The following is a 27,644-nucleotide window of genomic DNA, read 5'->3' as shown; positions in this document are numbered from 1 at the left end:
GGCAGAAAACAGGGACGTAAATGAAGCAGACGGGGCAGAAAATTCGGGACGCTGAGACCCACAGACAGACAGACAGACAGACAGACAAAAAGAAAGAAGGGCATACAGACAGAAAGAAAGAAAGACAGACAGAAATAAAGACAGACAGACAGACATAAAGACAGACAGACAGAAAGACAGAAACAGAAAGACAGACAGAAACATGCAGCACAGTTGAGAACAGCGAGGACAGAACGACAGACAGATTTATGCCAGCGTGTTAAGATGAAGGCGTCCAGTATCAAGCAGGCGCTCCCCAGACAGACAGAAAGACAGACAGACAGACAGACAGAAAGACAGACAGACAAAGACAGACAGAAAGAAAGACAAAAAGACAGACAGAAAAGAAGAGAGAAGAAGATAAGAGAAGAGGAAAGAAGAGAAGAAAGAAACAGACAGAAAGACAGACAGACAAACAGACAGACAGACAAAGGTGGCATGGTTGAGAACAGGGAGGACAGAACAACAGTCAGATTTATGCCAGTGCAGTAGGATTAAGGTGTCCGGTATCGAACAGGCGCTCCCCAGACAGACAGACAGACAGAAAGAAAAAGAAGACAAACAGACAGAAAGAAATAAAAGAGAGAGAGAAAGAAAGAAAGACAGACAGACAGACAGACAGACAGAAAGGAAGAAATAAGAGAGAGAAAGAAAGAAAGACAGACAGACAGACAGACAGACAGAAAGAAATAAGAGAGAGAAAGAAAGAAAGACAGACAGACAGACAGACAGACAGACAGAAAGAAACAGAAGACAGACAGACAGAAAGAAAGAAATAAGAGAGAGAGAAAGAAAGACAGACAGAAACAGGTTGAGAACAGGGAGGACAGAGCGACAGACAGATTTATGCCAGTGCAGTAGGATGAAGGTGTCCGGGATCGAGCAGGCGCTCCCCACACAGACAGGAATGCACGCCGACACGGTCAGGGTCCCAGTTTTTTGAGGAAATAAACGGACGCAGTAATTCTGCAGCAGCGTGAGATTTACCGCCTCTGGAACTGAGGAGCCGCCGGCCGCCGAAATCGACACGCCAGGCGCTAAATAATAAAATCACTTACTGCTTCTCCTGGAATAGAGAGACCGCTCGGGCCCTGCGGTCCTGGCAGACCCATCGGTCCTGGTGGGCCCAACTCTCCACGTGGTCCAACCGGACCCTGCAGACAGACACACACACACACACATGAAATATGTTTATCTGTGCATTTATGCATTTTGTCATTTATCTTTCCAATTTAGTCGTATCCAATTCCCCGGAATGTATCTCCTTTACTGCTGCAGACACCAAATCCGGGTCGTACCTACCGCATACCCCCTTCTAACTCATAACTTCTAACTTCATACCCTGTCAACAAGGTGGCACCTATACACTATACTATATGGTCAAAAGTATTTGGACACCTAAGCACGAGCGTGTCGGACGTCCCATTTTTAAAACAGAACGAGCTCCGTGTGACCTTTTCAGCAATAACAGCAGCTGCTCTTCTTTTCTGAGAAGCTTCTCACAAGACTTGAAGTATGTCTGGGTATGGGAATTTGTGCCCATTCAGTTAAAAGAGAGTTTGTTTGGCTCAGTTGATGTTCCGGTTCATTCCAGAGCTGTTGAGTGGTGCTGAGGTCAGGGAGTTCACAGCTGGAACAGGAAAGGGCCTTCCCTAAACTGTTGCTAAATTTATTACACCTGTCAGCAATTGTTGTGGCTGAAACGTGTGAATTAGATGTCAAAAATTTGACGGGGCGTCCCAATACTTTTGTCCATAAAATGTAGAATGTAGTGATTAGAAGCTAGTAACAAGCTAAAGGTGAACTAGAAGCTTACAGAGACTCAAACTGAAACCATCATGGTTTTATTTTATATTTACGTCAACAAAGTACAAACTGGTGCTGCTTGGTGGTACTTACGACCGCGCCAGACTCCCCTCTTTCACCTCGAGGGCCTTTACTACCAGGAGCTCCCTGAAAAAGAAAGGAAAGAAAAGAAGGTTAAAAACATGAAGCCGTACGTGACCTCCTCATAAATAAAAGCTGTTCTGTGTTTGTTTTTAGTGACGAACGCTCGCCTGGTCAGAACTGTGCACCAGCTCACCGCAGGCTAACCCCAAAATCACTGGGCATTCACTTTAATAAATCTATTAACTACAAAGACAACCAAAGTCGTCTTGCTAGGTGCTCGGATTAAAATAAAAGAAGCTCTTACCACGGGCCCCTGAGGGCCGGGCAGTCCGGAGCTTTCTGAAGTGCACGTGCAGGCGTTGGGAAGTGCTGGACACTTGGACTCGTCTCTCTGTGAGATGAAGACAGAATGACAGAGATCAGTGGAGATGAATGAGGATCAGCGCATCCGGCGTTAATTTGAATTAAGGTGCTTTACATTTAGAAGCTTCAGAACACACGGTACAGGCAGTGCACCGGTTAAAGTACTGGCCATGTAATTTGATGGTTGCTGGTTCAAGGCCCCTTATTTGCAAGTTGTCTTTAATGTTAAAAACATCTGATAAATGCTGTAAATGTATTTCAGTGCGGTAGGTGTTGTTATAATTTGGTCTGTTTTACTGTATTTGGTAAATACAAAGTGTGCTGACTCTTCTTATGACTTATAGGCCACAGTGAGGTGAACTGGTGATTCCTAATTGGCCGTGACGGTGTTTAAACTTGAACTGATGAATCACGGGTAATCTGTAACTACCTGTCCTGTCAAAAATGGAACCAAAGTGGAAAACACCACCTTCAAATCCTAATCCTAGTAAACACTTCATAAAAAATAAAAGCACTTTTCCGACAGGTCCTACTACTTTTTTACTTCATATAATGAATGCACTATTTTAACCACAAGGACTCTTCTAACAGGTCCTAAAACTTTCTTTCTTTCTTCCTTTTTTATATAGTGAATAGCCTCAGCTCAGTTGCACATTTCTTACATCTTATAATCTTCTAAGCATAAAGTGAAAGTTTTTTTTGTGTTTACTTTTTAAATAGGTGCAGTCGTACTATCTCTATTTTCAGGAGCACAGAGACGTTAAAAGCTGAAGTCACTCATAATCAGTAAGGTGGACGTATAGAAGTGCAGTATAGAACCCTTTACGCCACCTGATCGCTCGTCTGTATCACTGCACTGATATTTTTAATGCAGAAGATATTCAGAAGACCCCCAAAGCGTATGTAAACCTCAGGTTGACCTCAGCTTTAAGCACAGTGCTATTATTATCATTATTATTATTTTATTATTTTGGAGCTACCTGGTGACGGCATGAGGAAGGAATGATAAAAATGCTGCGTGTGCTTTAAAAACAGATTTAAAAACAGCCGGTCACATAACATTCCTGCTTTAATTAAAAGCTTAGTGTGATGTGTGGACCTGTCACTGACTCCTCACTGACTCCTCACTGACTTCTCGATGACGGTCTTTAGTCTGTACGGTATTTTGTGACTGATGTGGTGATTATTTAGTTATAAATAAAATATCTGGACAGTCTGTTGTGTTGGAGTTTGTGATTTTTTGGATAGACCCTGCAAACAACCAATCAGAGAAGCCGGTTTGAAGCTTAATCCGGTCCATTTGATCACATCCGAATCTCTTTATCATGTTTTGCAGCTTTGCATTGCGTTTGGAGATACTTAGAATACGTGACGATCTTTTATTTTATTCATTCAATAATTTTTTTATGTCCGAATGTTGCCCATCAAAAAGTTTGTTTCCAAGCATGCATTTCCCCTTTTAAAAGCTTTAATTCATGATAAACCTCGTGATAGATGTCACGCCAAAGCCTGCACAACAACCCAAACGTACGAGTGATTATTCCTAGAAGAGCTAAATAAAGAAAAACGTTTTCCGAGTACGAGTGTTAACAACCCTGCACAAACTGAATAGACAACATAAAAGAAATCAAACACAAACGAGATTATACACTGCAGATGTTCCGCTAGCTCATACACACGCTCTAATTACGCTGCCACATCCAATGACAGCCATGGTGTTTGTTCTGCCCGTGTTCATTCGTCTGGTTTGTTGACAAATTAACACGCAGCCACAGAATCGAACTCCAGCTCACACGAACCACCGAACGAGCTTAAAAAAGCACTTAAAAAAACCACACAGAGTCGGTCTGGGTGTGTCTTACCAGTGAGGGCAGGTCACAACATCTGTCCCGGCTCGTCCAGCCCAGGGTGCAGACGATGTCGAACATCTGGAGCTGGAACTGCGCGTGGCAAAACGAAAACACGTGTCAAACAACTTCGCCTGCAGTTCGAACGATTCGTGTTCAAAGATTTAGAGAAACCAACAACAAAAGGAAAACATCAGATCAAATAAGTGAGTGATATTTCAGCGGGAGGATTCCGCTGGGTTCTGAGTTAGCATCGGTTAGCATCGGTTAGTATTCAGCAACAGCAACACAGCTGACTGATTAACAAAGACCGTGTGGTAACAGTAACATACATGGATGTAGTAATATTAATAGTATTGATTGTAATGCTGGTATAAAACACCATAACAGTACTGATTGTACTGATTATATTGATTGTAACAATCGTGGCGATGGTAGTGATAGTATTGATAATACTGATGATACTGAACGTAGTGATGGTAGTGATAGTATTAATAGTATTGATGGTAGTGATAGTATGCAATGTAGTGATGGTATTGATTACCATGATGATACTGATTGTAGTGATGGTATCAAATACCATAACAGTATTGATTGTATTAATTGTAGTGATGTTATTGATTGTAGTGATGGTATTGATTGTAGTGATGGTATTGATTGTAGTGATGGTATTGATTACCATGATAGTATTAATTGTAGTGATGATATTGATAGTATTGATTGTAGTGATGGTATTGATTGTAGTGATGGTATTGATTGTAGTGATGGTATTGATAGTATTGATTGTAGTGATGGTATTGATAGTATTGATTGTAGTGATGGTATTGATTGTAGTGATGGTATTGATTGTAGTGATGGTATTGATTACCATGATAGTATTACTTGTACTGATAGTATTGATTGTAGTGATGGTATTGATAGTATTGATTGTAGTGATGGTATTGATTGTAGTGACTGTAGTGATGGTATTGATTGTAGTGATGGTATTGATTACCATGATAGTATTAATTGTAGTGATAGTATTGATTGTAGTGATGGTATTGATTGTAGTGACTGTAGTGATGGTATTGATTGTAGTGATGGCATTGATTACCATGATAGTATTAATTGTAGTGATAGTATTGATTGTAGTGATGGTATTGATTGTAGTGACTGTAGTGATGGTATTGATTGTAGTGATGGTATTGATTACCATGATAGTATTAATTGTAGTGATAGTATTGATTGTAGTGATGGTAGTGATTGTAGTGATTGTAGTGATGGTATTGATTGTAGTGATTGTAGTGATGATATTGATTGTAGTGATTGTAGTGATGATATTGATTGTAGTGATTGTAGTGATGATATTGATTGTAGTGATTGTAGTGATGGTATTGATTGTAGTGATGGTATTGATGGTGTTGATTGTAGTGACTGTAGTGATTGATAACTACTCACCGTTGCTGATTCCCCTTTAGAGCCGAGGGATTTGGACATTTTGCCGAGTACTTGATACCCATCAGCTGACGTGTTTCCTGCTTCTTTTATTTCCTTTTCAGCCACTTGCTGGCAGTCCAGGTTCAGTCTGACGCTCTTGGGTGAGACCATGATGTGGAGCTAAGAGGAGAAAAAATAAGATCTTCAGACGTGCAGACGGGACTGTTCATCCTGCTACGGTTCACTAACAAAGCAGCCAGATAAATACACACACAAACTCACAATATATATATACAGTCTACAGCCACTCTTCCCACAGCTTTCAGACCTTTCTTACTATGAATACTATACTGGCATTAAATACCATAATAGTATTGATTATACTGATTGTAGTGATGGTAGTGATAATGTTGATTGTGGTAATGGTATTGATAGTAGTGATGTCATTGAGAACCATAATGGTATTAATGGTAGTCATAGCATTGACTGTAGTAATAGTATTATTAGTATTGATAGTAGTGATAGTGGTGATGGTATTCATGGTAGTGATGGATTGGAGTGCCTTAATGGTATTGATTGTAGTAATGGTATTGATAGTATTGATGGTAGTGATGGTGTTGATTAACATAACAGTATTGATTGTAGTAATGGTATTGATAGTATTGATGGTAGTGATGTCATTGAGAACCATAATGGTATTAATGGTAGTCATAGCATTGACTGTAGTAATAGTATTATTAGTATTGATAGTAGTGATAGTGTAATGGTATTCATGGTAGTGATGGATTGGAGTGCCTTAATGGTATTGATTGTAGTAATGGTATTGATAGTATTTATAGTAGTGATGGTCTTGATCAACATAACAGTATTGATTGTAGCCAGATTCGTTGGTGTTCGGCCTACACGTCTCCAGGTCTCGTGGTACCTCGCAGTGTCTCAGCGCCCATATGGGTGTGTTTTTATCGGTGGGTTGGTGCCAGCTCTCTCTGCAGATCTTCATGGATTCAGTGTGAGACGCCTGGTGCTCGGTAAATTACTCAATAACTATTTTATGATCAAAGAGCCGAGCAGAACGGTCAGCATGAACAGTTTAACACCGGACGCTACAGAACGCGACAAATAATAATAATAAAAGCATCTGAAGATCAGACTGGATAAAACCACCGTGTTCTGGTTGTTCTTTATATAATTGTTGGTCCCGGACTAACCAACACCATCATAAATCTGATTTATTTATCTGCTTTCTTGTGGTTTCCTTTTTACCACAATAAAAAACCACTGAAGTGAAGCAGCTACGGCAACATATGCGCATCAGATTATTAGCAGCCTGTCAGCTGTATGAAATGACCAATTGCTGTCCCAGTTCCCTGATTAGTTGCCATCCCAGTTCCCTGACCAGTTGCTGTCTCAGTTCCCTGGGACCACTTCCCTGACCAGTTGCCGTCCCAATTCCCTGACCAGTTGCTGCCCCAGTTCCCTGACCAGTTGCCGTCCCAATTCCCTGACCAGTTGCTGCCCCAGTTCCCTGACCAGTTGCCGTCCCAATTCCCTGACCAGTTGTCATTCCAATTCCCTGACCAGTTGCTGTCCCAATTCCCTGACCAGTTGCCGTCCCAGTTCCCTGATCAGTTGCTGTCCCAATTCCCTGACCAGTTGCTGTCCCAATTCCCTGACCAGTTGCCGTCCCAGTTCCCTGATCAGTTGCTGTCCCAATTCCCTGACCAGTTGCTGTCCCAATTCCCTGACCAGTTGCCGTCCCAGTTCCCTGATCAGTTGTTGTTTCAGTTCCCTGGGACCACTTCCCTGACCAGTTGCCGTCCCAATTCCCTGATTAGTTGCCATCCCAATTCCCTGACCAGTTGCCGTCCCAATTCCCTGACCAGTTGCTGTCCCACTTCCCTGACCAGTTGCCGTCCCAGTTCCCTGATCAGTTGCCATCACAGTTCCATGACCAGTTGCCACCCCAGTTTCCTGACCAGTTGCTGTCCCAGTTCCCTGATTTGTTGCCATCCCAGTTCCCTGATTAGTTGCCATCCAAATTCCCTGATTAGTTGCCGTCCCAGTTCCCTGAACAGTTGCCATCCCAATTCCCTGACCAGTTGCTGTCCCAGTTCCCTGACCAGTTGCCATCCCAATTCCCTGACCAGTTGCCGTCCCAGTTCCCTGACCAGTTGCCGTCCCACTTCCCTGACCAGTTGCTGTCCCACTTCCCTGACCAGTTGCCGTACCAGTTCACTGACAAGTTGCAGTCCCAGTTCCCTGACCAGTTGCCATCCCAGTTTCCTGACCAGTTGCCGTCCCAGTTCCCTGACCAAACCTTCAACTGGATATTCGCAGACTGTGCTAAAACGTTCAGTGGGAAGATTTAAGAGCCGCCACACTCGGCAGCCAAGTCCCCCACTCCGCCCCCCTCCAAAAATGAGCTGACACGAGCACACAGCGGCTCCTGCTCAACATCACGGCGTAGAAAACGTCTCTGCACCGTCACGCCGTCGGATTCAGACGATCTGCAGGCAGGAGCGGCATGCAGCGAGACCTGGAGGAACGTCCTGCAGAACCTCCCAGGGTGGAAGAGAGGAAGGAACCGAGCTGAAATAGGGCGTGACCGCTGTCTCCGTCTGGGGAGTCGGCGTTGTCGGGGAGTCACTCAGCAGCTTTTTAGAGGGCATAGGTCTACATAAACGGCTACGTCAACCGTTCACAAATTCTGGACTTCATGTGGGTCAGTAGCTCTGGCTTTCTGTTCGGGTTGTGCCGCCTCAGCCCGTCGGTTTAAACAACCTGAGGCTAACTGTGATAGCTTAGCAGGCTAAAACTGCGGCGGTGGGGGTGGACAGTCGATGACATAATCAGCGTCTGACTCGAGCGTCTCAATAGTCTGATTCTAAAGTCTGATGTCTGTTAGAATCCTCTCTACTGAGGAGCTGCCCAGGTCAGCAGTTGCGGTCAGCAGTGGTCAGCTCACTAGGTTTTTTTTTTCCCTCTTCCCAGCAGGGTCGGGTTCCATTCCCCCAGGTAAACGTTACCTAACAGAACAGGACTGTTCACCTGCTGAGGAGCCGACGGTTCCACACCCCTGCAGGTACCTCACCTGTGATCAGAACGTCAGGAATGGGAGCTATTTGAGAAATCTACACACCCTCGGGTCTCAGTGATACAACCCGACCCACCGCGCTGCACACACACACACACACACACCGCTCACACACGTACAGGGTATGGTGCTCCACATAGAGTACATGACGTTATACACGTACATTACATTATGCATGTGAGTATATATAAGTATGTGTGTGTATATATGCACAGTATATATGTCTGTGTGAGTATATATATTTATATATGTATGTGTGTATATATGCACAGTATATATGTCTGTGTGTAAGTATATACTGTATATATATATATGTATGTGTATATATGCACAGTATATACAGTATGTGTGTGTGAGTATATATATACATATTTATGTATGTGTGTATATATGCACAGTATATATGTGTGTGAGTATATATATGTGTTTGTGTGAGAGTATATGTATATATGTACTGTATATGTGTGTATATATACAGTATATATATATATATATATATATATATATATATATATAACTAGGGTCAATTTAGTATCACCAATGAACCTGGCCGCATGTCTTTGTACTGTAGGAGAAAACTGGAGCACCCAGCGGAAACCAACACAGACACAGAAAGGACCCCGACCGCTCCACCTGGGAAACGAACCCAGGACCTTCTTGCTGTGTGGCGACAGAGCTATGAATTAAATTAAATTCATCTAATGACACAGTTATAGTTGATCGTACGACCTGAGTGGCTTTTACCACCTCATATCAAACAGTTCGTCTCATTGGAGGCGCTTTGAAAGGGTCAGCGGACAGCAAACTGGGTTAAAGCCTGGCGTGTACCTTGTGGAAGCTTCCGTGGAAGATGTTCTTCACTTGAGGGGTGTCGAACGTGGCCCTCTGGATCTCCCCTCGCGTGTCCTTGTTGTAAAATGAAATGGTCTGTTTGGAGGCTGCAAACAAACAAGCAAAAACAAAGTGAGTTTATTTAAGATAAGGTTTTGATCTCACGGTTCTTCTCGACGTCCCTGACGTACAAAATGCTGCAAATTAACGGCAGGAATTTAACAAAGGAAGTGAGAGGAAGCGGGACGCTCGGAGGGTTAAATACTCGGACAGGTTTGAGGTCTGGAGAGCATTAGGGAGCGTTTAGTGTGATTTGAGGACAGCCGGTAGAAAGCGGGAGAGAGGAACGGTAGAGATGAGGTAAGGACGCAGCTGGTGTGCATCTTCTCCTAATGATGTTGGCCTTCAGGATCCCAGACCTCTCCAGACCTCACCAGACCTCTCCAGACCTCACCAGACCTCGGCCAAAACTCCTCGGGGGCCGACTTCCCTTTCTTATGTTGAGGGAGTCAGACGTACGGGACTGTAGATGTCATTTTAAAACCTGATCAGTCCGTCGTGTAAACACTGGAGGCCCGAAATTATGTGGACACAACTTCAAATGATTGAGTCTGGGTGGGATTTTATTTAAAATGACTTACAATTATATTTGAACACATTTTTTGAGGGTGAAGGCCCTTGCTCAGGGGTCCAATGGTGCCAAATTGGCAATGGTGGGGCTTGAACCAGCAGCCCACTGATTACTAGTCCAGTATCTTATCCACTGAGCTACCTCTGCTGCCACGTTCATTACTTACAAGTCGTTGTTACCAACCACTAAGTCATTGTTACTGACCGGTAAGTTGTTGTTACCGACCACTAAGTCATTGTTACTGACCGGTAAGTCGTTGTTACTGACCACTAAGTTGTTGTTACTGACCGCTAAGTCGTTGTTACTGACCACTAAGTTGTTGTTACTGACCGCTAAGTCGTTGTTACTGACCACTAAGTTGTTGTTACTTTCCACTAAGTTGTTGTTACTGACCACTAAGTCGTTGTTACTTTCCACTAAGTTATTGTTACCGACCACTAAGTCATTGTTACTGAGCACTAAGTCATTGTTACTGACCAGTAAGTCATTGTTACTGACCACTAAGTTGTTGTTACTGACCGCTAAGTCATTGTTACTGACTACTAAGTCGTTGTTACTGACCACCAAGTTGTTGTTACTGACCCCTAAGTTGTTGTTACTGACCACTAAGTCGTTGTTACTGACTGGTAAGTCAATGTTACTGACCACCAAGTCGTTGTTACTGACCGGTAAGTTATTGTTACTGACTACTAAGTCATTGTTACTGACCGGTAAGTTATTGTTACTAACCACTAATTTGTTGTTACTGACCGGTAAGTCGTTGTTACTGACCACTAAGACGTTGTTACTGACCGGTAAGTTACTGTTACTGACCACTAAGTCATTGTTACTGACTGGTAAGTCATTGTTACAGACCACTAAATTGTTGTTACTGACTGGTAAGTTATTGTTACTGACCACTGAGTCATTGTTACTGACTGGTTAGTTATTGTTACTAACTGGTAAGTTATTGTTACTGACCACTAAGTTGTTGTTACTGACTGGTAAGTTATTATTACTGACCACTGAGTCGTTGTTACTGACTGGTTAGTTATCGTTACTAACTGGTAAGTTATTGTTACTGACCACTAAGTTGTTGTTACTAACCGGTAAGTTATTGTTACTGACCACTAAGTCATTGTTACTGACCGGTAAGTCATTGTTACTGACAACACTAAGTCATTAATACTGACCGGTACGTTGTTGTTACTAACCCGGAGCGTTTGGTTCTCGCTCTGGTGCACTTACGGTCGATAGTGACGCCGATCTCGGGCTTGTGGTTCTTATCCGACACCTGCCAGATATCGAAGGCCTCAGCGGGCGTGTCCGGAAGCAGCCGGAACATCAGGATGACGGTGTAGGAGGGGGGGAGACCGTCTGGATGGACGTCCCTGTAAAAAAAAACCCGAATAAACGTCCGGTCCTTAAAAGTGTCCAGAGGAACGAACGTTTAGGGAAGGCCCTTTCCTATGCCAGCATGACTGTGGCCCTGTGCACAAGGCGGCTCTATAAAGACAAGATCAGCAGTGCTATCGACCGAGGCGGCGTCTACATAGACGTGATTGGCTATGTCTGAAGGTTGGGATGGCCGAAGCTTTGTGATGGATCGACACCCTGTCCAGGACTTTATTCCGGTGGAACCAGACCCACTGTGACCCTGACCATGATGATTTAAAACGGAGTGATTTCTGTTGTGAGAACAGCCGCTCTTCTGAGAAGGCTTCTTACAGGACTTTGGAGTGTGTGTGTGGAAATTTGTGCCCGTTCAAGTCAGTGGCTGGGCACTGATGTTGATGCTCCAGTTAATTCCAGATCTGTTGAGTGGGACTGAGGTCTGGACTCTTGGTTTTTAAAGTAAAGGACCTTCCCTAAACTGTTGCTGCAACTCGGAAGCATAAAATCCCCTTCATATGACAAATTTATTACACTTGTTAGCAACTGTTGTGGCTAAAACACGTGTATTAAATAATAATAAAAGGGCGTCCCAATACTTTTGTCCGTATGGTGTATGTGGAGTGGAATTCGGAGTTTGTCTGTAGGAACTTGTGCCTGTTCTGTTAAAAGTGTTGGGACTCACACAGACGGCTGGCTGATGAAGGCGTTCTTGTGAAGCCTGTAGGCCGTGTAGCTGTTGAAGGAACCGGGTTCCATGGACACGCCTTTAATCCCAGCGTACGTCCTCTCGGTCAGATTAAAGGCCTCCAGCATTCGGAAACCTGCGAGGATCCACAGAGAGGTGAATTATTCACCGAGAAGAAGAAATAAATAAAGAATCGAATTATATCTTTATTTTCAGGGTTTTATTATTTATAAATAATGAATTATTACCAGCTGGAAATAATTTTAATAAACAAAGTATCATGATAAATGTGTTAAACAAAACATAAACACCTTTAATAAGTCCTAAATTCATTTATTTATCCTCAGGCGTGCTTTAATTCATCCCGTCACGCAATCATTGATATACGTAATCTACCTACTGGCATGCTTTTGGGAAAAGAGGACAGAGAAGATTGTAAAAGAGCTGGAGGAACCTCATGCTGAACTGTAGGTAGTATAAGTAGAAGCATTGGTAAAGTAATAATGGTAGAATATTTAAGACTAGTAATTAGTAATACAGGTAGTAGAAGTGATATCAGTATTAGTATTAGTAGTAGTTGTAGACATAATGATATCAGTAGTATTGGTAATAGTGGTCGTAATACTAGTTGTCTGGTTACCTGGAGATGTGAAGCCATTCACGTAGATCAGAGGACAAGCTGTAAAAAATAATGAATTAATTTTAAAAACAGTTATCAATCGTACTGCTGTAGTTTTAACTCATTAAGATCATCGATGCACAAACATCTTTAGTCTTACTGCTTATAAATAACATAAACATGAAAAGAAATGGAGGAAGAAAGAAAAGTGAAGACTTACATCTTACATTTGAGAAAAGAAAATGTAAGAAGATGCAAAAAAAGAAAGTGCAAGAAAAAAGTAAAAGAAATCAAGAAAAAATATAAAGAAGAAAGAAAAGAGGAACAAAGACATAAAGAACAATGCACAGAAAAGGAGTGAAGTGAAAGAAGAAAGGAAAGAAAAAGATGCAAAAAAGTGACGAAAAAATGAAAAAAGAAAATCAAGAAAAATATAAACAAGAAAAAAGAAAAAAGGGGAGGAATAAAATGTAAAAAAAAAAAAAAAACAAGGAAGGAAAAAAATAATAATGAATGTAACAAAATAAACAAAGGAAACTGAAAGAAAAGTGAAGATAAAGAAAAAAAAAGGAAAAAGGAAGTAAAAGAAGGAATAAACAAAAAAAGAAGATGAAAAGGGAAGAATAAAGACATAAAGAACAACGCTGAAGAAGCAGGCAGGGAGAAAAAAAGGAAGGAAATAAAGAAAGGAAATGAAAGAAGGAATTAGGAAGAAATAATAACAGTATCTGGTGGATCTGGAGTGGACTCAGTGTTTTTGGAAGCTGGCCGTTACACTCACTGGAGGACGAGGTCTCACAGATGAAGGTGACCAGTCGTTCCTGGATGGTGGAGAAGGCATCAAAATCCACCACGTCAAAAACGTGCCGTTCGCTGGGTTTGCTGGCGATGTTCTGGAGCTCCACGTAGTCCACGTCAGCCACGCCCACCACAAACACGCTGTAACCTGAAACATCAGATCAGACCCACGTCAGCTTCCGTCTCCATCGTTACCCGGTCCATGTGGGGTCAGGAGAACCTGGTCAGGTGGTTTTACCGGCGTGCTGCAGCTTGGCGGCGTTTTTCCTCACGTCGTCCTGAGAGCGACCGTCGGTAACGGCCACCACCACCTTCGGGACGTTCCTCCTCATTCCGCTGTCCGAGGTGAACATTCTGTCGTACACGTGCTTCAGGGCCACGCCTACACACCAAATACATGCAAGATATATATATATATACGTATATGTATATGAAATATATAAAAAACAAATTCAATTAGAGTCTGCGTATATGAGTTTTGTTTTGAATCATATTTGATACATCAGGATTTAATGTACTGTACATTAAGTGTGAATATATTGTGTATAAATGCTGGTCAGCAGCAGCTCACCTGTCTTGGTGTTTCCTCCCTTGTAGCGGACGAGCTGAAGCCCGGCCAGCGCCGTGCCCTTGTCACTGTAAGTGTTCAGTCTGAACTCGGTCTTTGCGTCGTCACTGTACTGCACAAACGCCACCTAGAAGGAACATGGGAGGGCAATAAATACATCCAAGGGGCACCAGCGCCTAGTTATTAAATGACAAAACGTGAGAAAAAGTTGGGACACAGCTAAATTAAGACCGATATAAGCATCTCGAGCTCTCGAATCTAAGCTGTGCTATCAGCTGACCGGGCGCCTGGACGGACGCACGATTTGCCGTGTGTCTGTATTAGGAGGGACGACGGCTGGACGCTGGTGCGAGTGCGGCCTCTGCTGTGTGATTAAGGCGCCTGCGCGTGGGGCTCTCTGTGAGACTCCGCCCCTGGCAGGTGAAAAGAAGCGGTGTGTCAGACAGCCTCGGTCTAAAAACATTAGACCCTATAATTGAGATCAGACCCCAAAAAAAGGACATCAGAACCTAAAAAGAACATCAGACCCTGAAAAGAACATCAGACCCCAAAAAGAAGAACATCACACCCCAAAAAGAAGAACATCAGACCCTGAAAAGAAGAACATCACACCCCAAAAAGAAGAACATCAGACCCTAAAAAGAAGGACATCAGACCCTAAAAAGAACATCAGACCCTGAAAAGAACATCAGACCCTAAAAAGAACATCAGACCCCCAAAAAAAGGACATCAGACCCTAAAAAGGACATCAGAACCCAAAAGAAGGACATCAGACCCTAAAAAAGGAGAACATCAGACCCCAAAAAAAGGAGATCAGACCCCAAAAAGAAGAACATCAAACCGTGACTAAATCAAGGTGCAAAAAGTTGAAAAGTTCTCCATCATAAAAGCTGAAACGAATCTTCTGAGCTGAGTTTTATAATCCAGCCTTTTAAATCCAGGTCCTAGTTGAACCCCCGGATTAAACGTTCATTTTTAGGTTATTTTTAGGTTCCTGAATCGTACCTGCATTCCAGACGGGCCGATGACGTCGAAAGCTCCCATGATGCTGAAGATGAACTGCAGCACTTTGTGGAAGCTCTCCTCACCGATGCTCCACGAGCCGTCGATCAGAAACACCACGTCCGCCTTGGCTCCTTTACACACTGTGGCGGGAAAAAAACAAGCCGGTTTTAGTTTTTTTAAGCACAACAACCTAAAAACACCCAAATATTTTATTTAGTGTCTGTTTTACCCCCAATTAATCCTATTCAGAGTCACAGTGGGTCTGATTCACCGGGTGTAAGGCAGGAAAGTCCATTACAGGACACACACACACACACACACACACACTTCTGCTTCATTTAAAGTCGATCGAGGAATCAAATCAGTAAACTGACTCACTAATTGATTCTTTGAACTAAGAATCAGTTCAGTCACCTGATTCGTACTGTTGATTCCCTTATGGCCAAGAGTGAAGCACTGGACTGTGATCGTGAGTTGGTGCAGTGGCGGATGGAGTAGCTGGCGTGCTGCTATTCCAAATAGCCCCACAACTGAGTCCAGAACTCAAGGCTCAGTGGCTTGTGGGTAGCACTGTCGCCTCACACAACAAGAAGGTCCTGGGTTTGATTCCCTGATTCTGTGTGGAGTTTGCATGTTCTCCCCGTGTCTCCTACAAGTCCAAATATGTGCAGTCGGGTCGACAGGAGCTACTAAAGTTGGACTTTGGTGTGAATGTGATGGACTGGTGACCTGTCCGGGGTGTTTCCTGCCTTTCACCCAGTAAATTGGACCCACCGCGACCCTGAAGGTGTTAGAGCGGCGGTAAAACAGACGATGAATGAATGAATGTGGTCCCAGATAGTTCCAGAGCTGATCTGGGGTTTCTCAGATATTAGGAAAGACGTATTTTTATTGGACGATGGCGGCCGTCCAGACTAATAAATCGACCCTGATTACGCGCGTCCAAAAGCTTTGAGCTCGGTATGTTTAAACACGCGTGGCGGGACGCGCTCTCACGTCCATTTAATCATTACAGATTCCTCCCTTTAATCTCCCGTCCATCGCTGAACTAATCCGACGTGCTAACGTACTAATTACACGTCTAGTGAAGCTGTGATGACGTGTCCTTCACTTTAAAAGTGTTTTAATGGCGTAAAAAGAAAGAACAGGCACAAATCCCCATAGCATTTAGCAAGATAAATACTAAGAAATATATATTTATTTCGTTCCTGTTCTCAGTCGGTGAAGTATCTGTATGAGGGAGCACGTACCTGCCCAGCCGGGGGGGATGGTGGGTGGAGGAGGAGGAGTAGGAGGAGAAGTCGGAGACGGTGTCGGCTTCACCACTGTAACAAATAAATCAATAAATAAAATAAATAAAAGCAATCGTAAAATAAATAATCAAAATTTTGATTCTGATATTTTAACATAAAAGTCAATAAAGTGGTCAAAAGTATGTGGACTAGGGCAGCCACTTTCATAACCCCATAAAAGAAGCACATCAGGTCCCAAAAAAAGAAAATCAAACCCCAAAAAGGAAATAAGATCCCAAAAAAGGACATCAGACCCCCAAGGTGGACATCAGACCCCAAAAAAAGGACATCAGACCCCAAAAAGGAAATAAGATCCCAAAAAAGGACATCAGACCCCCAAGGTGGACATCAAACCCCAAAAAGGACATCGGACCCCAAAAAGAAGGACATCAGACCCCAAAAAGGACATCGGACCCTAAAAAGGACATCAGACCCTAAAAAGAAGAACATCGGACCCCAAAAAGAAGGACATCAGACCCCAAAAAGGAGAACATCAGACCCCAAAAAGAAGGACATCAGACCCCAAAAAGGAAATAAGATCCCAAAAAAGGACATCAGACCCCCAAGGTGGACATCAAACCCCAAAAAGGACATCGGACCCCAAAAAGAAGAACATCAGACCCTAAAAAGGACATCAGACCCCAAAAAGGACATCAGACCCTAAAAAGAAGGACATCAGACCCCAAAAAGAAGGACATCAGACCCCAAAAAGAAGGACATCAGACCCCAAAAAGGAGAACATCAGACCCCAAAAAGGAGAACATCAGACCCCAAAAAGGAGAACATCAGACTCCAAAAAGAAGGACATCAGACCCCAAAAAGAAGGACATCAGACTCCAAAAAGAAGGACATCAGACCCCAAAAAGGAGAACATCAGACCCCAAAAAGGAGAACATCAGACCCCAAAAAGGAGAACATCAGACCCCAAAAAGAAGGACATCAGACCCCAAAAAGGAGAACATCAGACCCCAAAAAGGAGAACATCAGACCCCAAAAAGGAGAACATCAGACCCCAAAAAGAAGGACATCAGACCCCAAAAAGAAGGACATCAGACCCCAAAAAGGAGAACATCAGACCCCATAAAGAAGAACATCAGACCCTAAAAGGAGAACATCAGACCCTAAAAAATGCACTTGTCAGTGCTGGTCCCAAGCCCAGGGTCAGGAAGGGCAGACATTGTCAAACTGTGTTGTGAAAAAACACTTAAATTCAATAATAATCAGGTGTGTCCACATACTTTTGACCACACCGTGTATGGGGTGTAGGTTACTTACAGGTGCGCTCCGTGGTGCTGACCCCTGGTCCCTCCAGGTTGGGGGTTTGTACGAACACTGTGGCGTTGTAGAGTGAATCGGGACTCAGACCGTCGAAGCAGTACTGGCTCTGTGCCGCCGTGATGGTGATCTCCTGCTGACCTCGAGCCCATGCTGCAACGGCAGATAAAAGAGGCTAACATGAGGAACCCGATGGGAACCCACGGATTATTTAGGGTCAAGTACAGCAGCTAATCCACCTTCTGCATATGTTAATTTGGGAGGAAAGCGAAGTACCTGGAGAGGATCAAACCCAGGTCCCCGGCTAGCGTGCTGACGCCGATTGTGCCTAGCACCTCGTCCAAGACCTTCGTGGCTAATAGCTGGAATCGTTAGCGCTCCGCTTGTGCCCGGAAACTTAGCGAGACGGACTCAGGATGTCGAACTAATCGCCGCGTATCCTCCAATAATCGGCTGCCGTCTGATTTTGGTTTTCTTCTCCTTTCGGAGACGCCTCAGTGTGAACGAGAACCACATGGGTTTGATGGTGCGACGCGTCACGCGGCTCGCTAACGATTAGGCTAAGTGAGCATCTCGAGCGCGATACGGTTGGGTTGTAAATGAAAACATGAGCCCTAACGAGCCCTCGGTACGACGCCCACTGGGCCGCTTCGTCCTATACACACAGTGGGGGCCAAAAGTCTGAGACCACGCGTAAAACTAGGACACACAGTAGCACAGTAACAAGATGCCGATCTATCATAGATAGGGCCTCTGTGATAGGCTAATTTTAGGCTCTCATGTCTGTATGTCGACGCCCGACCGGCCGATAGCACCACTGCGGATTCGAACCCTGGACCCCAGCAATATTAGGGTGGCAGAATTTACCTCAGCATCAACCCGAGCACCAAAATTCCTTATTTATTAGAATATTTATAATAATATGAGACTCACATCTGGCAACCCTGATCATCCCTGACGGCAAGGGCTTAGATCTGTTCTTCTTATCTTTTATGTCGGTCATAAAGCTTCACCACCGTGCAGAGCTTTTATTCCTCCTTCTAACACACCTGCTGTGGATTCGGAGCTTATTACTGCAGGTCAACGGGGCCCCGGGGCCCCTGGGACTAATGCTGAGAAATCAGCGCATCGGTGCTTCTTAAGACACGGTTTATGTCCTGATGGCTGATCATCGTTTTAACCATTTCCTGCAGCTTCTAAGCAGCTTGAACAAACTGCATGATTAGCTACAGATTTAGCAACTTGAATGATAATATCAGATGCATACGGACAAAATTATTTGGACACCACTTATATTGACTGAATTCATGTGTTTTATTTAAATCCAAATTATGACTGAGTACAGTTCGAGCAATCTGAGCAGTTGAGGATTAAGGGCCTCGCTCAGGGGCCAAACGGGGGAAACTTTGCAGCAGGGCTTGAACCGGTAACCTTCTGATTACAAGTCCAGGATCTTTATCTTAACCGCTGAGCTACCGCTGCCCAACCACAGCAATTGCTAACAGGTGTAATAAATCAATTATATGCCTTTAACTATACAGCAACAGTTTAGGGAAGGCCCTTTCCTGTTATAAAGACATGAATAAATTCCAGTGTCCTGCACAGAGCCCTGACCTCAATCCCACTCGACTGCTCTGGAATGAACCGGAACGTCAACTGAGACTTTCTTGAGCGCCCAGTGTACAAATGCTATTTCAACAGAATGGGCACAAATTCCCACAGACATACTTCAAAGTCTTGTGAGAAGCCTCAGATAAGCAACTGTTGTCACAGCCAAAAAGGTCACACATGTTCATGATCAGGTGTCCGAATACTTTTGGCCGTTCAGCCTTGAGTGATGGCAGTGATGGTGCTGCGTGTGACTCACGGTCCAGCGGGTTGAGTTTGATCCTGTAGGACGTGGCGGCTCGGTGTGGGTTCCATCGGATGCAGAACTGGTCGTGAGCCACGTTGTAGGATTCCAGGTTGGTCACGTTGAGGTAGACTGAACACATCAGATCAAAAAACACACACACACACACACACACACAGCCACTGAGAAACCTGTCATCAGTTATTATTTATTCTTATTTATCCTGCATTTAAAGACGACATTAATGAGCAATGTGGAGAAATCAATCCACCTAATGGAATGTTTTTGGAAGATGTGAGAAAAAACACAGACACACAGAACAAGATGGACAACCACATGAGACAGTCATGGCTCTCCTCAACCGGGGAGGGTGTGGCAACAACAACAAAAAGATTCTGATCTGAGTAACACAGTGTAATTAATGATATAGACTAATGATATAGAATGATGATATAGATTAATAATATAAATGAATGATATAGACTAATGATATAATGATATACATTGATAATTTGATATAGATTAATTATAAAATTGATGCTATAGATTACCGATATAGATTAATAATATAGATTGATATGATGAATGATACAGATTAATGATATACGTAGATTGATGATATGATTAATGATATAGATTGATATGATTGATTATATAGATTAACAATAAAGATTAATATCATAGATTAATTATATGATTAATTATATACATTAATAGTATGGATTGATGATATAGATTAATTATATAGATTGATGGTATGGATTGATGTTATAGATTAATAATAGAGGTTACTGATATAGATATAACGATATAATTATATACAATGATAATATGATATAGATTAATGATATATATTATATGATTATTGATATAGATTGATGATATGATTAATGACAGATTAAAGATATAGATTAATGACTTAAGTTAATATTATGGTATAGACTAATGATATAATGATACAGATTAATGATACAGATTATTAATACAGATCAATGATATAGGTTAATTATATAGATTAGTGATATAATGATATAGATTGATGATATAGATTAATATAGATTAGATTAACACTATAGATTAATGATAGATTAATGCTATAGATAAATGATATAGATTTATTCTATATTGATATAGATTAATGATATAGATTTATTGTATAGATTGATTATACAGATCAACAATATAGATTAACACTATAGATTAATGATATGGGTTAATGATATAATGATATAGCTTGATGATATAGATTGATGGTATGGATTAATGCTATGGATTAATGATATGATGATAAAGATTAATAATATAGATTAACGTTATAGATTAACACTATAGAGTATCAATGCTAGACTCGTACGTGTTGTTCCTTGTCCCATGAGGGCGCCGCTCATGCCGCCGTCGTACTGAGCGAACACTTTCACGTCGTACGTTGTACCAGGCTCCAGGTTGTGAAGCGTATACGACGTGGCGTCACCAACGAAAACCTCCAAGGTCTCGTCCTTATCTGAGAACACAGAGGTCACACAGAGGTCACGCAGAGGTCACACAGAGGTCAGTCAGAGGTCAGTCAGAGGTCAGTTTAATAATGTGTGTGACTGTGAGGTGGTTCTCTGTACTGGGACGTACCCGTGGGCTGGTACACCAGTTTATACCCCAGCACTGGTGATGGCACCGGGTCCCAGGACACACGGAAGCGGGTGTACCACTCATCAGAGACGCGGAGGTTACGGGGCTCCAGCAGGCCGACTGTCAGGTCACACACACACACACACACACACACAAACACAGCATGAATGTATTAGGAAAGGTTTCAGTATTAGATTTTCTCTACAGACCCGATAAACCTGAAGTCACAGAGCAAGTATTTCTTCTGTAACTCGATTTGTGCTTCTTATTCTGCTCGTCTAAGCAGGAATTAATAATAAATAAATATAAACAACGTTAAAACTCCTCCCTGAACTTTTCTCAGTGCAAATTTTTCCTAAAACAAAAAAGAAAATCATGAAAAATGACCAAGTTTTTATTCTTACGATCCAACCAGAAGTGAAAAGAAGTGACGGCGTCCTCCCGGCGGTCAGAGCGGTTCGTGAGGAACCTTTAAACAGCGCATTAATTCTGAAAGAACTACTGGAACCGTCCAGCAGGTTCAGGCTTCATTTCCACTGGATTTGGCCGGAGGAGGCCAGCAGCCGTGCCAGCAGCCAAGAGACAAAACATTTATATTATTCGATTTGATTTTGTGCTTTTACTCCGTGGAAAATGGAGCCTGAACTTTTAAGGTTGTGAGGTTCATACAGATGTTGAGCTAACAGTATTTTAGTAAGTCTTTTTTTCAAATTGGGAGATTTACCGCCGTCTTTTAAGGATCTTTTTAAATGAACTGCACCCTTTTTCAAAACGTGAGTACCACTCATTTCCAAATTACATGCACCCGAGACCTAAAATGTGCTGCTACTGGTTGGCTGAGAAGCACTAAGGCTACTCCCGCCCCTTTTTTATTAATTTATTTATTTTAAATGTATTTAGTTATTTATCTATTTAATTCGAATTTATTTTTCATTCATCTACTTATTTATTTTAAATTAATTTAAATTAATTAATGAATTTATTTATCTTAAATATATTTATTTATTTATTTATTTTAAATGTATTTATTAATTAATTTTAAATGTATTTATTCATTATTTATCTTAAATGTATATTTTTATTTATTTTAAATGTATTGTTTTAAATGTATTAAGGTATTTTTTTATTTATTTTAAATGTATTTATTTATTTTATTTATCTTAAATGTATTAATTTATTTATTTTAAATGTATTTATTTTAAATGTATTAATTTATTTATTTATTTATTTTAAATGTATTTATTTATTTTATTTATCTTAAATGTATTTATTTATTTATTTTAAATGTACTTATTTTAAATGTATACATTTTTTACAATTTATTTTAAATGTATTTATTCATACATTATTTATTAAATACTTTTAAATTTAGAGCCACTCACGTGTTTTTCCGTTTCCGACCAGAGATCCTCCCTGTGCATCAGCGTACAGAGCCTGCACCGTGATGTTGTACGGGGTGTCGGGCTGCAGATTTTGTAGGATGGCATTGTTTCTGTTACCGGGAACAGCGGTCTGACACACACACACACACACACACACACACACACACACACGTTTACATTTTAGCCATTTAGCGGATGCTTTCATTGGATCGACAGTATATTATCTAAGCAACTGAGGGTTAAGGGCCTTGCTTTAGAGGCCCAACCGTGGCAACCTGGCAGTGACCTTCTGATTACTAGTCTAGTACCTTAACCACTAGGCTACAACTATTCAGCCGTACGTTCCTAAGGCACGTCCAATCATATCCGTGCGGTGCCTGACCAGGCTGGTAGCACCAAGACTCAAACCCAAGACCTGGTGTGCAGTCTGGATGCACTGAAAGTATTGGGACGGCCCTGCCTTCTAATTATTGAATTCATGTGTTACAGCCACTACAGTTGCACGCAGGTGTAATAAATCAGTTATATTAAGGAGATTACATGCTTTAGGCTTTGCAGCAACAGTTTAGGGAAGGCCTGTTCCTGTAAAGCTCTTTAAAGACAAAAAAGAAAAACTCCAGAGCCCTGATCTCAGCCCCACTGGACAGCTCTGGAATGAACAGGAACATCAACTGAGGCTTTCTTGACCAACATACAAACCCTCTTTTGATTAAACAGGCACAAATCCCCACAGTCTTGTAAAAAGCCTTCTCAGAAGAGCGGGATTTGTTTTTGAACTGGGATGTCAGACAAGCTCATGACCATATAGTGTATACTGGACTGAACATACTCACAAACTCAGTGATGGGGGCTCCGGTCAGTGGAGCGTACGAGATCCTATAGCGCTGCACGGGTCCTTCGGCGTGATCCCAGCCGATACTGAGGGTGCTGGTGGTGGCATCATACACCCGCATGTTCCTGGGCCCGCCGCGTGGCACTGAAACAAGGATCATAACGTTAGCACGCTAGCTACTCAGATAGGTTCCTGTGATGGATACTCATATATCAGGTTCGGCTCACGTGTTTTGCCGTTTCCTGGGAGCGCCGGTCCGTCTCCGTCTGCGTAAACCGCCTGGACGTTGACGGAATACGGCGTGTCCGGGACCAGCTGATCCAGGAAGGCTTGGTTGGTGTTTCCGGGAACCAGAACCTGCACAGACCGGACGGTCGTGTTAAAAATGAGCGTTTAGGTACGTCCTGCTTATAAGAATTCCCTGGACGTGATTTATCCGGCAACATTAAATATAAAGCCAGGCCTCAGAGATCAAAGCCTGAGAAAAGCTCTCAGTAAATAAATGAAACAGTGAATACATTTCTGTGTTACGTAACAAGCTGGACGGCCGCCACCCGAGAGAACACGCCGAGCGCTCGACTCCAACACGAGTTTAAACACGTCGGCGGCTGTGGGGAATCCGATCTGTACCTGTCAAAGGTGTTACGACTCCATCAGGAGCAGATTTACCTCCGGATCACCGTGTGGAAGAAACATGGACATACAGTAGACCACTGACGACTCTCAATTAGCAACTGAAATCTAATTTAGAAAAAGGAAAGAGCCACGCGGGTTTGTCGAGCTGTGGATCGCTCAAAGAGGCTCAGAAAGCTGGCTAACACTGCCTTTTTTTTTATTTATTTATTTAAAATGTATTTATTAAAAATGTATTTATTTTAAATGTATTTTTAATTTATTTATTTATTTATTTACTAATTTATTTATTTTAAATTCATTCATTTTAAAATTTTCAATAAAATTTGTTAATTTTAATCTTTTTATTTAAATGTATTTTTTATTTTAAATGTATTTTTTTATTTTAAATGTATTTATTTATTTATTTACAAATTTATTTATTTTAAATAAATCAATTTTTAATTTTATTTTTTATTTGAAATTTTTTAATTAAATGTTTTTATTTTAGATGCTTTTAATTAAAAAAACAATTTAATGATTCAATTTTAAATTTTTATTTTAAATTTTTTTTATTGTTAATGATTTTATTTTTAATTAATTTATTTATTTTAAATGTATTTATTTGTTTCAAATTTTGTATTTATTTATTTATTTATTTTCAGTTTATTTATTTATCTACTTATTTATTTTAAATGTACTAATTAATTTATTTATTTTACATTTATTTATTAAATTATTTAAAATGTATTTCTTTCTTTATTTTAAAATGCAATTTAGACCCAATTCCAGGCCGAGGACCTCTCTGTTACGTACACATTTTACATAATTCAAACATTTTACATAATTTTTCAGAAATGTTGGGACATTTTGCTAAATAATTTGCTAATTATCTTGAATTTAAGTGACAAAAGTACAAAAAAAAAACAATAAACGAGTGAATGAATGAACGATGACACGCCCAGACTCACGAGCATGAATGAACCAGACAGACAGGAAACACTTACGAAGTCAGATGGTCGGACTCCGGTGAGCGGGGTGTACGTGACGCGGTACTGCTGCACCTGTCCCGACGCCGGCTCCCAGCGCACGTTCAGACTGTTGGGAGTGGGATTATAAACCTGGATGTTCCTGGGTGGAGTACGAGGAACTGGAACACACACAGACGGCTGGTTTTAAACACTACACACACACACACACACACACACACACACACACAAACTGAGATAAAACAGCGGCGGGGTCCATAAAGCTGGAATAGATGCTGAGATAAGCCTAGACTGGGAGTACTGGGGGTTTATAGTGTGCATGCTGGGAGTTCTGCCCCTAAAACCCAAACAGATGTGGTTTTTTGGTGCTTTAGTAAAAATGAAGGTGATACACAGAACCCCAAGGTTGCTGAGACTTCCATTTTTGGAGCGGGCCCCATGTGTGGCCCCTGTTTAGATTCATTGTGACACCCAGTCCTCAGTTCTGCGCTATCCCTGTTCTATCCACTTTCACCGTTGCAGTTGTGAACGATGCATTTTTTGATTGAATTCATTTTTCACCAATTTTCCTCTTCATTTAATCATATCCAGTTCCCCGATCGCATCTCACTTCCTCTACTGCTGCGGACGTCCACTCCTGATCGCTTCTTTTCACCTGCACCAGGTGGGTTCATACAGAGAGTCACGCACTGATGTCCAGTATCTCCCGTCTGTGTGCAGTACCATCGATCAGCCATCAGAAGTCGTAACTGCAGCACTTATGAAGAATCCCCTGCGCTACTCCCACCTTTTAATGAGCCAATCGTAGTCCGTATATGCGCCAGACATACTAGCGCTTTTGTAGAGACGCATGACCCACTTGACAGTAGGTACAGTGTTGTTGGCTTTCAAAGCATCACCTTTTTGCCTCCACACATATGATTCTGTTCATCAGCAATGAACTTCTGTCCAGGTTTAAGGTGCTGATTTTGGCACGACAGCCTTCGAGCTCATGACTTTATAAAGCTTTAACTGTTTACAGTGGCACGTGTGCCAGCCAGATTCTAAATGTCCTCATTTTAATACTGCAGCGTATTAAGTGCAAATATATTAGTTTGGGCAGAGCTTGGCGCACTCACGCGTCTTTCCTTTCTCAGACTGCCGGAGCCCTTCGCCCTCAGGATACACCGGAGCCACGGTCACGGTGTACTCCGTATCCGATAAGAGGTTCCTCAGGACGGTGTTGGTGGTTCCTCCAGATACTTGCTCCTGCATTTAAACACAGAGGTGAACATCAGCACCATGATATATAGATAAACACAATACGGCCATAAGTATTCGGACACCAGACCGCTTGGACGTCCCAACAGCCATTCTTCTAAGTAGGTCTGTGGGAATTTGTGCTCATTTAGTCAATTTGTATGGCTGGGCACTGATGGTGTTCCGAATAATTCTAGAGCTGGTGAATGGGACTGAGGTCAGACCTGCTCATGCTGGAACAGGAGAAGACCTTCCCTAAACTGCTGCTGCAAACTCAGAAGCATGTCATCTCCTATATACAAACGATTTATTTAGAAGTGGCGTCCCAATACTTTTGCCCATGTGGTGTATGTACATGTCTCATATCTCACCATGTCTTCAGCTCCACCAGACGCTGGTACGTAGAAGAGCCGGTACTGGCGCACGTTTCCTTCAGCTGGTTCCCAGCGCACCCTGAGAGAGCTGGTGGTGGGGTCGCTCACCTGCAGGTTCTTCACTCCGCCCAAAGGTTCTGCATTATGAGAAGTTATAACAGGTTATAATGTATATGTGTCTGAGGAACCATCAGGACGTGATCACAGACGTCACAGACACGTACTGGTCTTCCCGTTCTCCGACTGCTTCTTTCCCTCCATGTCAGCATACACCGGCACCACGGTGACCCGGTAGTCCGTGTTCGGCTGTAGATTCCTCAGAACGGTGTTGGTGGAAACTCCAGAGACTTGGGTCTGTAAAAAATTTAAACTATTAACATTCAGGATCAGAACGTCTGTTTACACTAGATGTGTAGTAAAGTTTGTACTGACGAAACCTTGTTAATGACCCTGAGCTACCTTCTGCATATCATACTGGTTTTCTAAAGCAGTATATTATTATTAATTATTATTATTATTATTATTATTATTACTAGTATTACTATTATTACTATTATTATTATTATATTTTATTATTATTATTATTTCTATTATTATTATTTTTATTATTTTTATTATTATTATTATTATTACTTTTATTATTATTAATACTATTATTACTATTATTATTATTATTACTATTATTACTTTTATTATTATTATTATTATTATTATTATTATTTCTATTATTATTATCATCATCATTATTTTTATTAATATTATTATTATTACTGTTATTATTATTATTACTATTATTATTATTATTATTTCTATTATTATCATCATTTTTTCAACATATTTATTAATATTATTATTATTATTATTATTTCTATTATTATTATTATTTCATTTATTATTATCATTATTATTATTATTGTTAATATTATTATTGTTGTATGTATGTAAAGGCCTGACCGGCCAATAGCAATGCTGGGGATTCAAACCCAAACCCCAGAGGTAGTGGGCTAACGTATA

The 27,644-nt window shown here is 41.6% G+C and overlaps 1 protein-coding gene across 1 annotated transcript in view; it reads right to left on the bottom strand.

Moving 5' to 3' along the window:
* col12a1b (collagen, type XII, alpha 1b) overlaps window positions 1–27,644 on the bottom strand; it is a 119,966-nt gene that overhangs the window by 12,537 nt on the left and 79,785 nt on the right. The window contains exons 43-67 of the mRNA XM_063001716.1: window positions 26,855–26,984; window positions 26,628–26,767; window positions 26,136–26,265; window positions 25,036–25,178; window positions 23,644–23,773; window positions 23,418–23,560; window positions 22,585–22,714; window positions 21,203–21,322; window positions 20,934–21,080; window positions 19,595–19,711; window positions 17,728–17,880; window positions 16,411–16,485; window positions 15,161–15,300; window positions 14,159–14,282; window positions 13,826–13,969; window positions 13,571–13,735; window positions 12,811–12,849; window positions 12,168–12,306; window positions 11,339–11,481; window positions 9,478–9,587; window positions 5,577–5,735; window positions 4,155–4,232; window positions 2,234–2,320; window positions 1,939–1,992; window positions 1,098–1,193 (exon numbers count right to left, since the gene is read on the bottom strand). Of these exons, the coding sequence (XP_062857786.1) occupies window positions 1,098–1,193; window positions 1,939–1,992; window positions 2,234–2,320; window positions 4,155–4,232; window positions 5,577–5,735; window positions 9,478–9,587; window positions 11,339–11,481; window positions 12,168–12,306; window positions 12,811–12,849; window positions 13,571–13,735; window positions 13,826–13,969; window positions 14,159–14,282; window positions 15,161–15,300; window positions 16,411–16,485; window positions 17,728–17,880; window positions 19,595–19,711; window positions 20,934–21,080; window positions 21,203–21,322; window positions 22,585–22,714; window positions 23,418–23,560; window positions 23,644–23,773; window positions 25,036–25,178; window positions 26,136–26,265; window positions 26,628–26,767; window positions 26,855–26,984 (3,036 nt within the window). The remainder of the gene's footprint in view (window positions 1–1,097; window positions 1,194–1,938; window positions 1,993–2,233; window positions 2,321–4,154; window positions 4,233–5,576; window positions 5,736–9,477; window positions 9,588–11,338; window positions 11,482–12,167; window positions 12,307–12,810; window positions 12,850–13,570; window positions 13,736–13,825; window positions 13,970–14,158; window positions 14,283–15,160; window positions 15,301–16,410; window positions 16,486–17,727; window positions 17,881–19,594; window positions 19,712–20,933; window positions 21,081–21,202; window positions 21,323–22,584; window positions 22,715–23,417; window positions 23,561–23,643; window positions 23,774–25,035; window positions 25,179–26,135; window positions 26,266–26,627; window positions 26,768–26,854; window positions 26,985–27,644) is intronic.

Source organism: Trichomycterus rosablanca, chromosome 9, assembly GCF_030014385.1.
Source record: "Trichomycterus rosablanca isolate fTriRos1 chromosome 9, fTriRos1.hap1, whole genome shotgun sequence".
Classification (NCBI taxonomy): Eukaryota; Metazoa; Chordata; class Actinopteri; order Siluriformes; family Trichomycteridae; genus Trichomycterus; species Trichomycterus rosablanca.
The sequence above is the reverse complement of the archived record's forward strand: the minus strand, read 5'-3'. Positions and strand labels throughout refer to the sequence as shown.